The 17,564-nt window shown below is 37.8% G+C and overlaps 2 protein-coding genes across 2 annotated transcripts; both read left to right on the top strand.

The window, feature by feature from the left end:
• Positions 1–1,672: 1,672 nt before the first annotated feature.
• On the top strand, positions 1,673–5,050 carry LOC124958771 (olfactory receptor 8D2-like). The gene is made up of 2 exons (XM_047517202.1): positions 1,673–1,681; positions 4,112–5,050. The coding sequence occupies exons 1-2, from the start codon at positions 1,673–1,675 to the stop codon at positions 5,048–5,050; spliced, it is 948 nt and encodes a 315-aa protein (XP_047373158.1).
• Positions 5,051–13,585: 8,535 nt separating this feature from the next.
• On the top strand, positions 13,586–14,518 carry LOC124958755 (olfactory receptor 8D1-like). Its single transcript, XM_047517153.1, has one exon. It carries the CDS (start codon positions 13,592–13,594, stop codon positions 14,516–14,518), a length of 927 nt encoding a protein of 308 aa, XP_047373109.1. The 5' UTR covers positions 13,586–13,591.
• Positions 14,519–17,564: the final 3,046 nt, after the last annotated feature.

Below are 17,564 nucleotides of genomic sequence, written 5' to 3' on the forward strand. Positions count from 1 at the left end.
TCTTCCTTTTGTAGTTGGCTTTTCCTATTTAAATCATGTCCCATTGGTACAGTTGCATCAATGCTAAGTTATCAACCTTGAGTTGTGACTGGGCTCTTAACCATCAATGTCAATGCTCAAGACGTTGTTGGGATTATTTTAGATGTGGAAGCCTGGCCAAGCTGACAGCATTCAATTACCACTTTCTCCTGTTGCTCCAGTGCTTTCCAGAGCAGCTTACTGCCATAGATGTTCCTGACAGCAGAAACAGCTCCTTCTTAAATCTAAATCATAATGTCATGTTATTCATGGTCTGCAAAATGCTCCCAAAACCTTGATAATTTTTCCAGTGTCACTGTAGGGACATCAGGGATCTATTTATCTCCTTTTCTTGAATAAAAGCTACAGTTTTTCATTTCCTTTTGAATGCAATCCATTCCTTAACAACCAGGAGCAAACCTGCTACTCCCCTGCTCTTGAGCAACACACACTCTCACCTGCTTTCCCATTTATGACTCTGATTGAGGCTACTTGCTCCTTTGAGGAGAACTCAAGTCAATTGGAGAGCAAATTCAGATACTATTTTATAACTTAAAAAAAAATAATAAAATAATTTCTCAAAGTCATATAGTGGTTTAGAACTTGCAGGTGTCTATTCAGACTTTGTCTTCATAACTTCTCTTCTTATTGATGAGGAAATAAACTCAGAGGTAAATGACCTGCCCCTGTTACACAGATCCTACATCAAGGTACAGTCCTGCCTTGGGTTCATTCTTCTCGCCGCAAACAAGAAGGCTTTCTTACCTATTTCATTATTAAGTCATAGGGGTAGGATTTGAAATGAATAAATATTTCATTCAGATGAAAGTCATGCAGACATTTTGTAACAATTGTTTGGAATAATGTAATAAACATTGGAAGATCTTTCCATTGTATTTGAATCCCTTGAAAAAGTGGACCTCATTCTCAACCCAGAAAACTGAACTTTATGAACCCTATATTCTTGGCTAAAATGCCAGCTTTATCAGAGTCTAAAGGTACAGCTACAATGGTATTTGAGATTCAGATGTCTAGCCACTACTATTTAGTCATGTCCCTTGAATCAAATTCCATCCCCAAAATGAAAATCCTGGGGTTTCTTCAACAGCTGTATTCTATATTCTGTAGCACTCAGCAGGTTAGTTTAGGTAAATTTTCATTAAATACCATCTTTCCACTGGGAGAAAATAATAGACCAATACCTACTCTACATAGTTGTTTTATTTAAAAGTAGGGATTTATAAGAAGGATTTTTGTAAATTTGTTTATCTATGTTCATTCAAAAAAGCTAAACTCAAAATTTCATTTTTATTCTAAGTATGCTCACCTATAGTTATGTTTGTATATATGTTATATGAGGAGCACACTGACAATTTTGAGAGTAACTTGTAAGCTCCTGGTAAACTGCATGGACTCTCACATTCTTGAATGACTGATGGTAGAAATCACCAGCTACTTTTTGTGGATATGCATTTATGTTTCTAATGGGAGGAACAGGCACTTTTGTTACACTGTGGTTGTTTTATAAAGTTTTAAAGGCAGCAGAATTGCAGGTCACCAAACACTGAGAAAATTTGGAAGAGAATCAAAGCAGTACCTTCTTATAGGAGACCACATCACCTATGGTCATCTGTGCTGTAGGTGAGCAGAGACCATGCAAATGGTAATCACTCATTTTCACTTTCTTTTGATGTAATAACATTTCATTTTCAGTAAAATCTCACATAAGTTAATATTTCATTTTTGCCCATTTTTCTGAGTGAATCATCTACTGAATTACTTTGATAGGAAATTTAAACATTGCAATTCATGTTCCTCTGACCTTCTGAATTGAAGATATTGGAAATAAATAAATATTCTTTGGATGATGATTAGGGACAATGATGATTATGCAAACAGGTTATTTTGTGTATTTATTGTGCATTTTCACCTGACCAGACTTTCTGAAGTTTTGGATAGCTTGGAAGTTTGAGGATTTTTTTTTTTTTTTCTAGAAGCCTACTTTCTTGTCACCCTTAATTTTGTTTAAAATCTTTATGATGTTCCCTACCCCTATCAAATTCAGTGTCTTCATTCTGTTCTCTTTCAATTATGCTAAATGATTTACTAACAACAACAACAAATATATATATATATATATATATTTATATATATATATTTATATATATATATATATATATATATATATATATTTAAGGGCTGACCAATGTGTGAATTGTTAAAGTTCAGTGTATGAATTTTAATAAATGGATAATGTGATGCTTATAATTGATTTCTTAAAGGTGTTTTACTTACATTTGGTTATTTTGTAATATAGACACTGAATAAATATCTGCAGATAAATGAGGTTTTCCTGCCCATCTGTTGCTGTCCTCAATCTGCTGTGCACTGTCAAAGCACCAACTACTGTGATTTGTTTACTCTGACAGGTCAGTAATTTTAATCTTAAAATCGGCAGGAATGTTTCTTCACAGAGAGATAGGAATACTGGGGTTCTGGTCTCTGGATGACCCTTCCTAGTAGGAAAGATTTCTGTATTATCTGAGATTATAAAAGGAAATTTAGTGCTATGTGAACCTATCAAAAACTATGGTACCTAATAAATGGGTCTGAACCCAAAGTGCTTCACCTCTGTCTCTACTAACTTTCACAGTGTGTTGGTTTCTCTGTGAATATCACAAATGTTGTGTCCATCTGAACAAATCATTGAAAATCTTCACAGCATCCACATGAAGATGGTCCAATTTCTTGGGTATTGTCAATGGGGCTGTTTGGTGTTTCGTTTTGGCGATTCTGTTTGTCTTCCTCTTAGAGTATTAGCTAATTTCCTGAATTTAGAGACTAGGATATGCATTTATCTCTTCTTCTGTTCTTAGAGATAACATCCCACATAATTCAGCCTTGAAATCAATACAAATATTGAATACCATTAACATGCTGCAGAAGGTATAAAGTGAAAGTATATTGCAGCAAATTTGAAAATTTTTCTGTTTGTGATCATGAAAAATATTTTGCTGTGAAAAATAAAAGGAAAGTAATGTATCACTTTGTGAATGGAATTTTTTCTTCATTGATTTTTTTTTCATTTTGGAAAAATAAAATTTAAAACCATATTTTGGTCCTGATTCTTCATGTTTCTCTCTTGTGTATCATGAATTAAAATAAAATGTCTCTATGAAAAAGTATCAGTCTTGATTCCAAAGGTAGTATACAATGTTTCAGCTCTGCTTGAAGTTTGTAGGAAACAAATTCAGTGAACAGGAGGACCTACAATTCTGATCTAACTTTTTGGAAAGAAATGTCAGTGAGCATTTGGCTTTGAAAGATGGGTGGGAGTGAAGGTGCAATCTTGTGTTGATGGCTCCTGTTACACCTGAAGGTTAACACTACTTCTTGTTGTTTCTGGAAAAGAAGATCCGAATTAAAGTCAAAGGATGGCCTTTGGCACTGCAATTCTGTCAATCAAATTCCCAATGAAAGGAAAAATGTCCTGGTCCACTCATAAGAGAATGAGAGTCAGAAGTGATTGGAGGCATTTCTATAAGTTCTTTTCCTCTATTTGTGACCCCTTCCTAGACATCTCTATGTTCCATAGTCCCCAGTTTTAGAGAATGCTAAGTATGTCGATTCATGTAGGTAGGTTGGGAATTGAAATGGACAGTTCTCACATGGCTACAGGTAGATCTGAAGCCTAGAAGTCACAAGGTCTGTAGGTTCTACTGTCCTATGCTCAGATGAAGAGGGTAAGAGGGCTTATTCTAATAGTATGAACAAAAGATTAGTTAAGTATGGAACATCTGTGGTTTTTCTCAAGGTGTAGTAGTTGGAGCTTTAAGCCTGGGAAGAAAATGAAAGCACATTGATTTCAAGAGGAGCTTTCAGACTGGTTGCATTGGGTGGAATCATGGCTCTGGGTTGCATTCAGAGTTGTCGTGCTTGAGCTTTTAAGAGGTCTTTTAAAAATATGAAGTCATAGGACAATGAGGGTGTCAGGATTGGAAAACTCCAAAAAGAGCATGAAATTCTGTTTGGAAATCAGAAGATAAGTTTAATGTCTCTCTTTTATCTCTTTTAACAGATAATATTTTGTAAGAAAATGGCTACTTCAAACCACTCTTCGGTGACTGATTTTATACTGGAAGGGTTAACAAAACGCCCGGACCTTCAATTGCCCCTCTTCCTCCTGTTTCTTGGAATATATGTGGTCACAGTGGTGGGGAACCTGGGCATGATTCTCTTAATTGCTGTCAGTTCTCAACTTCACTCCCCAATGTATTACTTTCTCAGTCATTTGTCCTTCATTGATCTCTCCTACTCCTCTGTCATTACCCCTAAGATGCTGGTGAATTTCGTGTCAGAGAAGAACATCATCTCCTTTCCAGAGTGCATGACTCAGCTTTATGTCTTCCTATCTTTGGCCATTGCAGAAGGCTACCTCCTCACAGCCATGGCGTATGACCGTTACGTTGCTATCTGTAGCCCACTGCTTTACAACGTTGTCATGTCCCACAGGGTCTGCTCCATCATGATGGCTGTGGTATACTCCCTGGGTTTGTTTGGGGCCACGGTCCATACTTCCCGGATGTCACTGCTGTCCTTCTGTGGGTCTCACACTGTCAGCCATTACTTTTGTGACATTCTGCCATTGTTGACTCTATCTTGCTCCAGCACCCGTGTCAATAAAATACTGCTGTTTATTATTGGAGGAGTTAATACCTTAGCTCCTACACTGGCCATTCTCATCTCTTACGCTTTCATCCTCTCTAGCATCCTCCACATTCGCTCCACCGAGGGGCGGTCCAAAGCCTTCGGCACCTGTAGCTCCCACCTCATGGCTGTGGGCATCTTTTTTGGGTCTATAACATTCATGTATTTCAAGCCTCCTTCCAGCAACACTATGGACCAGGAGAAGGTGTCCTCTGTGTTCTACACCACGGTGATTCCCATGCTGAACCCCCTGATCTACAGCCTGAGGAACAAGGATGTGAAGAACGCACTGAGAAGGGTGGTTGTGGGGAGACAGTCATCCTGATGAAGGGGTTCTTATAGGGACCAGAACTGAACCAGATGAAATGATGTGAGGGACTTTTGACATTTTTTCTGTCTTTCAAAGAGAAATTATTATTATTTACAAAATAAGAATGATGGAGACGTTTTGGAAATTATTGAGCAATTCAGTTTTCTGATTATGTTTCAGAGAAACAGGAGTTGACAGAAAGAGGAAAGACAAACATTCGAATTTTATGATTGTGGAAACAATATTGTTCTCTTCTGTTGGAAACTAGGAATGATGTTGTTGCATGGAAGGAGATTCTGAGTGTTGGGAGAAAATTATTAATGAGTGAATGTATGTGCAAATTCAGTTAATAATTTATTTTCTGTGGAATTCAAAACATTACGTTCTATATGGTGTTTTATCCAGCATGAAGAGTCATTGTACAGAAGTATCTGGCTTCATTGTCTTGGGGAAATAGCCTTAATTAATCATGTCATGTCTTTTAAAAAAGATTAAATTTAATTGTACTATATATATATTTTTTCAGTTAGAAACCCTTTGATACAATTGTTAAACTGCAGACTATAGATTTAAGTTAAAAATTTTATAAGACTGTAAGACACCAGTTGAGTTGATCAATTGAAAAATATATTCTTCCTTGTAAGTAAGTGAAACATATATTTTGGTGGTTAGTTTCAGTTTCCAGATAAGTATGACTACAGATGACCTTTTCATTTTTACTGCTCTATCCTCTTCTTGACTCTAACAATTCCATACTGTAACCATGTGTGTGGGGAATGAGACCTTTTTCTGCCTCCAGTCTTAGGTTGTCCGTCTCTTGACCTGCACATGGCTTAAACCTATGTGTCGCGTCCCCTCTGCCCGCAGAGAGAGACACGGCAAACGTCTGAAGCTTTGGAAGTTTATTGTGCACAGTTTCTTTCCTACGCTTCTCTTACCCCTAGCTTCTGCGCACTCTCAGCTTCCCTTTTCCCAGCTCCTTCCACTCCCGCGTACTCCCTCCTTCCAGCTCCGCTCCCGCTGCTGCCGCGGCCGCCGTCGCCGCCGTCACCGCCGCCAGTTCTTCCGCTCCTTCCGTCCCTTCCTCAGCTTCTTCCCCCTACTCTCCCACCCACCAGGCTTATATACACTTCAGTCAATCAGGGGAGAGTACACGAGATAAACGCGGACAGCTGCAGGCACAGGATGGGTGCACGAGGGGGGGGCATGCTCTAGTCACATCGTTAACTAGCCAATTATTGGAATTCGCTGGTTGTTTACTGTATAGCTGGCCGCCTCTGGCTCAGCGTCAGGCGCCATCTTGACCACGCCCAAGGCTGGGGTTCCCGGGAACCCCCACACCTATGTATGTGGAATGAATAGAAGCTCTTCCATGTAGATAGCCAATGATGAATCATTGTCTTGGACTCATTAGTTTCCTAACTAATTTGTCATAAAAATGTCTAACAATGTAGTGGCTCCAAATAACAGATATTTGCTCTCCTCCAATTCTAGAGGTCAGAAAAAAATAGTGTTAATGGGCCCAAGTCAAGGTTTCAACTGGGTCTCACTGCGTTATGGTTTAGATATGAGGTGTCTCCTCAAAACTCACATGTTAGGCAATGCAATCGTTTTCAGAAGGGAAATTGTTGAGTTATGAGAATCTTACCATAATCAGAGGATTTGGCCACTGATTGGAATTAATGAGGTAGTACTATAGGCTGATAGGTTGTGACTGGAGGAGACAGATCACTGGAGCCTGCCTCTGGGATTTATATATTGTCCCTGGTGAGCAGAGCTCTCTATCTCTGTTTCCTGATTGCCATGCTGCTTTGCTCTGCCAAGCCCTGCTGCCATGATGTTCTGCCTCACCTTGGGCAGAGCTATGGAGTCAGCCATCTATGGACTGAGAACTCTGAAACTGTGCACCAAAATAAACTTTTCCTCCTCTACATTGTTCTTTCTGGTCTTTTGATCACAGTAATGAAAAAGCTGACAAGCACATGGAGGCTCCAGGGAGCATCCGTTCTTTTCCTTGTCTAGCTTCCTGGGGCTGCTGGTTGCCTTAGCTTGTGGCTGTGCCACTCCAATTTCTCTCCTGTGGTCTCTGCTCTCTGTTGTCGGTGTTCATTTGATTGCATGTAAGGCTCATCTGAATAACATCTGACGATCTCCCCATACCAGGATCCTTAATGCAGGCACATGTGCAAAACTCTTTTCTTCTTGTTGTATTCCATATAAGGTAGCATTCAAGCAACATTCACAAGTATTGCAGGTATTGGGACACTGATATGTGTATCATTAGAGGTGATGATTATTATTATTATTATACCACAGGTCTTCAGGGACACAAGGACCTCTGAGATCAATTTAAATGTTATGTATTTTCTCTGGGGTTCTTTAGAGTGTTGACTGGGACAATAGCCCAGAAAAACAATTCTAAAACTCTGTGAGTCCTAAAACCACAAAACATGACTTCAACTCTTTTAAGATAATGTCAAAATTTTAGATAGTAGTATATGCTCAGACCAGGTTTTTATCAGTGTCTGTCATTACATAAAATGATATCTTTCTTTGATTCATATTGTAATCTTGGAGAACAGTGGTTAAAAACATTCATAGTCCATTTATAACTGTCATTTGAGACCAACACCAGTACAATGCCCAGTACAATGATTTCATTTCTTTATGTTCTTGAAACTGTTTTTTTTTTTTCCCTCCTGAGATTAACTGCAAATGTAGACCCTTCTATGTTTTCTGAAGTTCTTACAAAGTCAGATATATTCTTACCTTGAGTAAGGCAGAATAAGTCCTATACACTTCCTATATGCTATTTTATGTCAACAAATCTACTTCCACCATCACCTTTGTACAGAATGATTTTGTCCAGAAAGGTATCCACATGAATGAGGGAAGAGAATGGTATGAAGAACAGAGCACTACTTCCTGGGCTTTCTTTGGGGTGACTGTTGGAGTTTATTAATCCCTTACTTCTTAAAGTACCTCACAATTTCTATATTTTATTTTATTGTATGCTATATGTATGTATGACTTCCCTATAAACCAATTGTAGCTGTTTTATGTATAGGAAAATTAAACTCCAATATTTTAACTTGACCACCAATAATAAGTATAAAACAAAGAGTATAGACTGAGTCTCCTACATGTCAATCCAGGGTCTTTTACTTCTTTCTACCTTTTCACCCAAAATAATTATTGGGATGAAATTCTGAATTAAACAACAATTGAATCACAAAGATTGCCTTTCTGTTTTTTGTGTAAATGTACTTATCATAGAGTTATAGCACTGAGAAATATGAAAAATTATGCATTTGAATTCTGTAATTTTATAGATGAGGAATATGAGTTTCAGAGTCTCAATGATTTCCTCAGAGACAATTACTTTGACAAAAATAATATTATACTTATAAAGGGCTTAGACCAATGTCTATTACTATAATGAGCATCTATACATAGTATTGCCAAATTGTAATAACATAAAGAACAATTATTATAGTGAACACTATTATTTTTCTTGGGAAAGATTTCTAACTTAAACTATTAAGTAAGTCCAGTTCTGAGTCAATTATGTTAATATACCATTTATGTGTAAAATTCATTGGAGATCTGTGAATGCTTTTTAATTAACATCCTTAAAGAATGCAGTTTGCAGGTGAAATCCTGGTATTTGTGGTTGTAGGCACAAGATAGGTGATGTGACTCTTATGTACTATGATCTCCTTTGAGAGTGACTCTATTTCAGGAGAATATATTCCTCACTTGTCCCCAAATAAGAAGCACCTTAGGCAGGTGTAATGATGAAACATAGATGAAAGTTGCCTAAGTCATTGAATGACATAAACTATAGTCACAGGAAATGTATAGGAGCAAAGGTAGCATAGTGATTGGGTCCTAGTAATTAAAGATTGGTTCAGAGGGAAGGAGTCCATGGACCATTTTCCTAAGAGTCCTAGAAAATTTGTGACCCAAGCTCTTGGATGGGAAGGGCAAAGGGAACATCTTTTCCTATGTTAACCATTCTGTCCTATGTTAACCACTCTATGGTTCTCGGAATTTGGATTTTCCAAGACAGCAAAATTTCAATAAGGAACTAAATTTGCCTAAAATTTGGTTTGCCATTTAAATAATTCAAATAAAATACACAAATAAATATGCAAGCAACAAAATATGTGCCTATCTACATTAGGATCATATCATAAAATGAGAGAATACTTTGGATCTTGAAAACATTTTCAAAAGTAAGTGTGACAACCTTAAAGACAAAAAGTTTTAAAATTGAATAAACTCAGTGTCGGGGTCTTAAGCCCCCTTGCCCTTCTCGACCAGAGGCACGGGAAGGGGACCCTCCCCAACAAGGTCAGACCAGGATAGGTAGGGCCGGCTGACCGCCTGCTCCCAGCCCTCTGGGTGGAGAACAATCAGACGCGTCAGGGAGACCCGTCTCAGCAGGAACTTGTTTATTGAGGAAGTTCCACAGCTTTTATGTAGGGTGGGGGCTAGGCGGGAACCAATCAGCTTAAAGGTCAGCAAGGCAAGGGGGTTCACGCAGGCGAGAGTCCCATTGGACTAAATGGCAAGCACAAGCTGATCCCATTCACCGAACTGTAGTTAACCAATCCCTGAGGGTGGTCCGGTTTATCTCATGAACCTTTGAAACCGCCTTTGAGCCTTGATTTTGCTCACTCACCAGGAAGTAAGGAGTCAGCCTGAGTTAGTTAACGTGTCATTAGTCCCAACAACTCAGCTTTAGAAAAATTTTATATCATCCTTAACCTCTCTCCCACCTTTTGATTTTAACTAATTAATGAAATATTAGTCAAGAACCAGCTACTGACTTCTGATTCACTCTGGGAAATCATTGTTCTGATTTCTCTGCATTACGGAATCCTCATCAACAACTGGAGAATATAAAATCAGGAACTTGTTTCACCCCTCTTGAGACAGGTATCACCAGGGAGCTAAGAGCATGATAAGATGATTTTTGAAGAGGGTTATTAAATAGTGATCACTCTGTTAATCTTGGGCTCTGTTGGTCTTGGGGGATTTATATGTGTAGGAGTGTGTTTTATATTTCTAATGAGATCCCTAAACTCACTTAACCTTAGATAAAAAGTGCTTTTCATACCACCCTCATGCTTTGCAGATTGGTAAAGCTAAGTGTTATCTGCTTGAGGGTTTGTACTCTTGGATAAATAGTTTAATGTTTTTTTTTTTTTGGCCACCCCAACAATTCAGTCTTTGACATATAAATGTGTGCATCAGGCCCTAGGAAAGCACTGGGCTTTGTCAGCCATAAGAGGGATCTGTGACATGAGCAAAGTGATCTGTTTCTAAGAACATCAGTCTCTGTGCAGGATCCAGGTGAGTGTCCAGTTTCTTTTATGGCAATTGTGTCATGTCTGATAGGAGGGCAGTTGGTGACAAGCAACAGTGCCACCCACATGCAACATTTTTACTTTACCCAGGAGCATGTGCTCCACTGTCCTCCAGTTGGTCAGGTCTTCCCTTCTACTTGTCTAGCAGTCCTGGCCTTGTCACTTCTTTATGACTTGGGTCACAGAACCTGTGGGAATAATTCCAGGTTGAATGTGAGCAACGCTGGTGCAGAGGCCTCCCTGGGGTTTCCACAACTCTGAAGCATCTGCTTCCCTGAAGTGCTTCTGGTTTTGGGGTTTATTAGTATTTCTTGTCTCGTACACCAGTCTCCTCCTACAAGTCTCCAAGAGATAAGATACAAAGGAAGCTATGATCCCAGGTAGAGTGTTTATTTTTCACAGAATATTAAACATAAATTTCTAATTTCTTTTTTATCTTGAATAAATATTCTTTGGCCTGTAGGAGAGAGATCAAGGATTCATTCGACCCAAATATCCCTTGTTCATTTGCCACTGACCTCAGAAGCCCTTGCTAGAAGGACCCTCTTTGAAACGAAGAGCCTCCATGTCCCATCTTCTCCAAAAAGAGACAAAATTTAATGTCTCAGAATTTCCAAATCCAGGGACACAAATGTTAAAAAGCCTGACCAGCCCCAAATGTTTAGCATATTTTCATTATTCAAACCACAGTGAAGGACCTGGGATGAAGAGGAGACTCATGAGTCCATCTTCTCCTTAGGAGGTGGCATTTCCACCTCCCCACATTATGCACCTTTCTATGTTCAACAATATACCACATTAAATTTTGATTAGTGCTTTTAGATAACAAATATCTACATTCATTATTTTAGTCAATCATAACATTCCTTTGAAAAAAGGTACTCTCATTTCCACTTCACAGACTAGAAGAGAGATTTACATCAAATAGCTTGACCACTATTGCAAGCTGGTCAGCAGAGCAGCCAGCCCTTGACCTTATAGCTCTCCTGCCACCGAAACCTTCATGTTTGTTTGCTGGCCAGGGTAGCAGTTCACATTGTTAAGTTCATTTACAATTTTTGTATTCAAGTAGGAATGGGAAGATTTCGGCAGATTTCTTTCCAGTTGGGCTATATATAGTATTTTTTATTTTTAAAATTTTTAGATTTTATTTGTTCTAATTAGTTGTGCATGACAGTATAATGCATTTATACATCCTGATGTATCATACATAAATAGAGTGTAATCTCTTATTTTTCTGATTGTACATATTGCAGGATCACATCGATCATGCAGTCTTACATGTATATGAGATAATAATGTCTATTTTACTATATAAAGTATTTAATGTTCACATGTTCACTGTGAACTTGCATGCAGGTGCTGGGAAATGCTTGAATATACATGGACCCCTATTTGTTTCATTTGTTCTTTACCTTTACAGAGCTTCATGGACATTGGAAAAACTAGCTCACAGCTACGGACAAAATGTCTTAAGTGTGTCCATTAAGGATACTATGGGGAAATGTTCTTTCAGTCATTTTTAATGTTTACTATTCTGTGGATAATGTCTTCCAAAGCCAGAAATATCTCTTTCACTCTTTTTGTATTTTCTTCAAGCCCATATCAGCTGTACTTAGAATTATGAGGTGTAGAAGTTTGTGCTGGGTTTCTGCAATTCCTGCTCTGAACCCTTCCTAGATAAGCAGTGTTCTCAGGCTGCTCACCATGCATGAGCCCTAAGCTCAGTTTTTCCCATTATCTAAATTCTCACTTTCCAGGAAAGTGCTTTGAAATCTGGATTTTCTTTAGCATCTAAAAACGTTCACATTTCCTTTTAGGCTCTCATCCTCTCAGTTTTGTGATGAGTTAGATAATGACACTTTTGAAGACATTAATCCATCAGTGAAGTAAACTGTGTCAAAGAGAGACTCTGCCACTATTACCTCCTCAACTCTAGTTTTGACTCTACTCTTCAATATCCTCTGCCTCTATCTTTTAACCATGAAAATAGGGACATAATAGTAAATAATATTTTAGGGGGTTTTGAAAAATTAAATAAAATATGGAAAGTGTCTGGAAGTAATATACAATCAGTGAGGAAAAAAGAGCAGGCAAAGAAGGAGGAAGGAAGGACAGGAGGAGGAGGAAGAGGAGGAGGAGGAGGAGGATCATTATTTTTCTAGTCTCCTTTTCTAAATAAAAGAATAGAATAACTGATACCCTGACAACACATATACTCAGTTCCCTTCAGGGACCCAATTAATGTCGAAAGAGTGTGAACCAACTCAACACTTCTGGGAAAAACACAGCATACACTTATTTCTTCAGATCCAGGGCCTGAACACCCATTGGTACTGAGCATTGGAAAGTTCAAGGTTTACACCACCAGCAACATTCTTTCAGGAACTGAAGAATCATCTTTTTCTGCCATGTAAACACTGCTCCATTGGGTATGGCCATCTTATATGTAAGGGGATAGTTGTTCACTGCTAAGGTTGCAGCTAACTGACCCTTCTGGGAATCTTGAGATCTGAGAAGACTCTCCTGAGCTCAGCACCTGTCTTTTATTGGTGAATGCAGTGCCGAAGCCCCTGATTCTCATTTTTTGCCAGCTCAGTGGAGAGCCAAGAGGTATTGCAGGAGTACTTCCACTTTTCAGCACTGGTGTCCTGCTGTTAGAAAGATTTCTCTCAGGGAGAGATGATTGGATGTTTTACACCCGACTTCATGGTCACCTTCACTCCAACTACAAGTAAAAGAATATTTCAATGCTGCCTCTGAAGTGTCATTCTTTCCTTGAATGCAGATGTTATGGGAGATGCTTATTGGTCTGAGAGTGCGAGAAAACTGGGAACAATGGAACAGTGCTTAGAACATTAATCTTTTCTACCATCAGTACCTGACTATCAGTAATTGTCCTCATATAGCATGATTTTAATTTGCAGCCAAATTTAGAAGACAAAGATTTCTTAGTCCACTAGCACTTTTTGTGATCTAAATTCTGGATCAATTGGAAGGTAGTCCAGGGTGATTTAGGGAGATAGGGCACAGACATTGGAATCAGAGACAATGAAAATTTGACTTAGTCTTTCTGTTCTCACTAACTTTCTTGAGCTGGCTTTGTTTCATTTGAAAATGGAGACGTGATGCTCTTTAATGTAATTCTCAATTTTCATTTCTACAGAAATCTCAAGGAAGAATGGCCATTGCAAATCATTCTTCAGCAACCATGTTTGTCCTACTTGGTTTAACACAGCAGCCAGAGCTCCAGCTGCCCCTCTTCCTCCTCTTCCTGGGAATCTACGTGGTGACAGTAGTGGGGAACCTGGGCATGATACTCCTGATTGCAGCCAGCCCTGTGCTTCACACCCCCATGTACTATTTCCTCAGCAGCTTGTCCTTCATTGATCTCTGCTATTCCACTGTCATCACCCCAAAAATGTTGGTGAACTTCATAAAGACGAAGAACACAATACTTTATTCTGAGTGCATGGCCCAGCTATTTTTCTTTGTGGTCTTTGTGGTGGCCGAGGGCTACCTCCTGACTGCCATGGCATATGATCGCTATGTTGCCATCTGCAGCCCACTGCTTTATAACGTGACCATGTCCCCTTGGCTCTGCTCACTACTTGTGCTGGTGGCCTTCATCCTGGGTGTTCTGTCTGCCGTGGCTCATACAAGTGCCATGATGAAATTGACCTTCTGCAAATCCCACATCATCAATCATTACTTCTGTGATGTTCTTCCCCTCCTCAATCTCTCTTGCTCCAACACGCACCTCAATGAGCTTCTACTTTTTGTTATTGCGGGGCTCAACTCCTTGGTGCCTACCCTGGCTGTTACCATCTCCTATGCCTTCATCTTCTATAGCATCCTTCGCATCCGCTCTTCAGAGAACCGGTCCAAAGCTTTTGGAACTTGCACCTCTCATCTCATGGCTGTGGGGATCTTCTTTGGTTCTATCACCTTCATGTACTTCAAGCCCCCTTCAAGTAACTCTCTGGACCAGGAGAAGGTGTCCTCTGTGTTCTACACCACAGTGATTCCCATGCTGAACCCTCTAATATATAGTGTGAGGAACAAGGATGTGAAGAAAGCAATGAGGAAGGTCTTGGTGGGGAGATGAATTTTCTTTTTTGAGACTTTATAGATGGAAGAAATGAACAGTAAGTTTTATTCATTTTTCTTTGTTATTCTGTTGTAATATGAATAATAACAAGTTTTATTTCCTTCTTTCTTTTGCCTTTCTTTCTTTTTTTCATTCTTTCTTTCTGTGTGCTGGAAATTTCACCCAAGTCCTTCAACATGGTACGAAATTAAGTACTCTACCATCCAGCTACATACCCCCCCAAAAATCTCAATTTAGAAAATACTTTCACATTTTGAGTCAATTCAATTTTTTTCTTTTTTTAATTTTTCTTTTTTTTTTAAATTTAGATTCATTATATACAAATGGGATGCAACTTTTGTTTCCCTGGTTGTACACTAAGTAGAGTCATACTGTTTGTGTAATTATACATATACATAGGGTAATGATGTCTATCTCATTCTTTTTCCTTCCCCCCCTTCCCACTCCCCCATCATTTTCCTCTATATAATCCATCCTTCCTCCTTTCTTGCCTCCTCCTCCCCCATTATGTATCATCATCCACTTATCAGAGAAATCATTTGACCTTTGGTTTTTTGGGACAGTTTATTTCACTTAGCATTACATTCTCCAACTCCATCCATTTACCTGCAAATGCCATAATTTTATTCTTTTTTATGGATGAATAATATTCCATGGTATATATATACCACAGTTTCTTTATCCATTCATCTATTGAAGGACATCTAGGTTGGTTCCATAATCTAGCTATTGTGATTTGAGCTGCTGTAAACATTAATATAGCTGTGTCACTGTAATATGCTGATTTTAAGTACTTTGTTTACAGGCCTAGGCATGGGATAACTGGGTCAAATGGTGGTTCCATTCCAAGTTTTCTAAGGAATATCCACACTGCTTTCCAGAGTGGCTGCACCAATTTACAACCCCACCAGCAATGTATGACTGTACCTTTTTCCCGACATCCTCACCAACACTTATTGTTGCTTGTATTTTTGATAATAGTCATTCTAATTGGGGTGAGATGAAAACTTAGGATAGTGTTGATTTGCATTTCTCTTATTACTAGACATATTGAACATTTTTTCATATATCTGTTGACTGCTTGAAGATCTTCTGTGAAAAGTTTGCTCATTTCCTTAGCCCATTTATTGATTGAGTTTTTTGTGTTCTTTATAAATTCTGGAGATTAGTGCTCTATCTGAAGTATGTGTGGCAAAGATTTTCTCCCACTTTGTAGGCTCTCTCTTCACATTGTTGACAGTTTCCTTTGCTGAGAAAAAACTTTTCAATTTGAATCTATTGCACTTATTGATTCCTGCTTTTATTTCTTGTGCTTTGGGAGTCATGTTAAAGAAGTCTGGTCCTGAGCCAACATGATGAAGATTTGGACCTACTTTGTCTTCTATTTGGTGCAGGGTCTCTGTTCTAATTCCTAGGTCCTTCATCCGTTTTGAGCTGAGTTTTTTGTATGGTGAGAGATAGGGGTTCAGTTTCATTCTGCTGCATATGGATTTCCAGTTTTCCCAGCACCATTTATTGAGGAGGCTGTCTTCTCTCCCTTGTAAGTTTTTGGCAACTTTGTCTAGTGTGAGATAAGTGTATTTATGTGGGTTTGTCTCTGTGTCCTCAATTCTGTACAAACAAGCAAACACAAAAAAAAAATTATAGAAGAAGAATGGCAATTTTAGTTTGAAGTACTATTCAATATTGCTTTCATTATTTATTTTCTAATTAATATATTCAAAGTTTCTATATTTCCACTTCCTTGTTGTTCCTGACATCTCTCTATTGAGATACAGAACAAGGGAAGCTTGTACCACATTCCATCTTAATTTGGTATCATATTTATATTGTTAGTCAAGGTACTTAAACATGAGAAACGTGTAGGGGCATAAGAATAAAACAAAAAAGAAAATTATATGTATTTAATTTCGGATTATATAATTTTCTATCTCAAAATCCCTAGAGAATCAATGATAAAACTAAAACAAGATAAGAAGATGTAAATCAACACTCATAAATTGATATAAAATTATAAGTAGTTACAGGATATAAACCTTATTTACAATAGCAAAAGGAAAATACATGTTACTGTATTTAGCAAAATATGAAAACTCAATTTGAGAGAAACATTCACATACTCCAGAAAGTTAAAAGAAGAAGGCTTGAACAAATGAAAAGACACTTTCTTTCATAGACAGAATAATTAAACATTTATTTTTACTAGTTTTCCATAATTAACTTACAAATTGAACACAGCTTCAATCTAAATATCAAAATATCTTTTTTAAGGTTCTAGATAATTTTTTCAACTTTACTGTAATATCTGTATACATTAGTTAATTGAAATTAAATTGAAATAAATGAAAATGCACATATGTAAAATGTAGTATTATATTAATTTTGACACATAGATGTACCTCTGAAACTGTCACCACACTCCAAATAATACAAATTTAGTTCAGTATCAAGAGCGTTTTATTCAACCTCTGTCCATGAGCAATAACTGATTTGCATTTTGTCATAGCATGTTGTTGGCATTTCCTTTTTCATGCAAATGTAATCGTACAGTATGTATTAATTTGTCCTTGGTTTTTCTACATTAATAATCATGATGTAAATATTCATACATGAATTCATTTTTATGACTTATTTATCTGTTGCCACAACCCATCCATTTGTTGGTTGATGATCCTTTGGATCATTTTGTCTATTACAAATAAAGTTGCTGTAAACTTTCATGCCATGGTTTTATGTGGACATATATTGATATTTCTTTTTAACAAATACCTACAAGTACAAAACCTGGAATGTATGGTAGGTATATACCTAACTATCTTAAAACTGCCAAATATATTCTAATGTGGTAATTTTTATATTTTCAATAGTTATGCAAGATAATTACAGTTGGTCTGTATCATCACCTACATTTGGTTTCATGTTTATTATTTTAATTTTAGAAATCGAAATGTATAAGTATTTGTGTCTTATAGTTTTTGTTTACTTTCCCTCATAACTATTGATACCAAACTAATAATACTAATGTTTCTGCATGCTTCTTGTT

This window comes from Sciurus carolinensis, chromosome 11, assembly GCF_902686445.1.
Source record: "Sciurus carolinensis chromosome 11, mSciCar1.2, whole genome shotgun sequence".
NCBI classification, from domain to species: domain Eukaryota; kingdom Metazoa; phylum Chordata; class Mammalia; order Rodentia; family Sciuridae; genus Sciurus; species Sciurus carolinensis.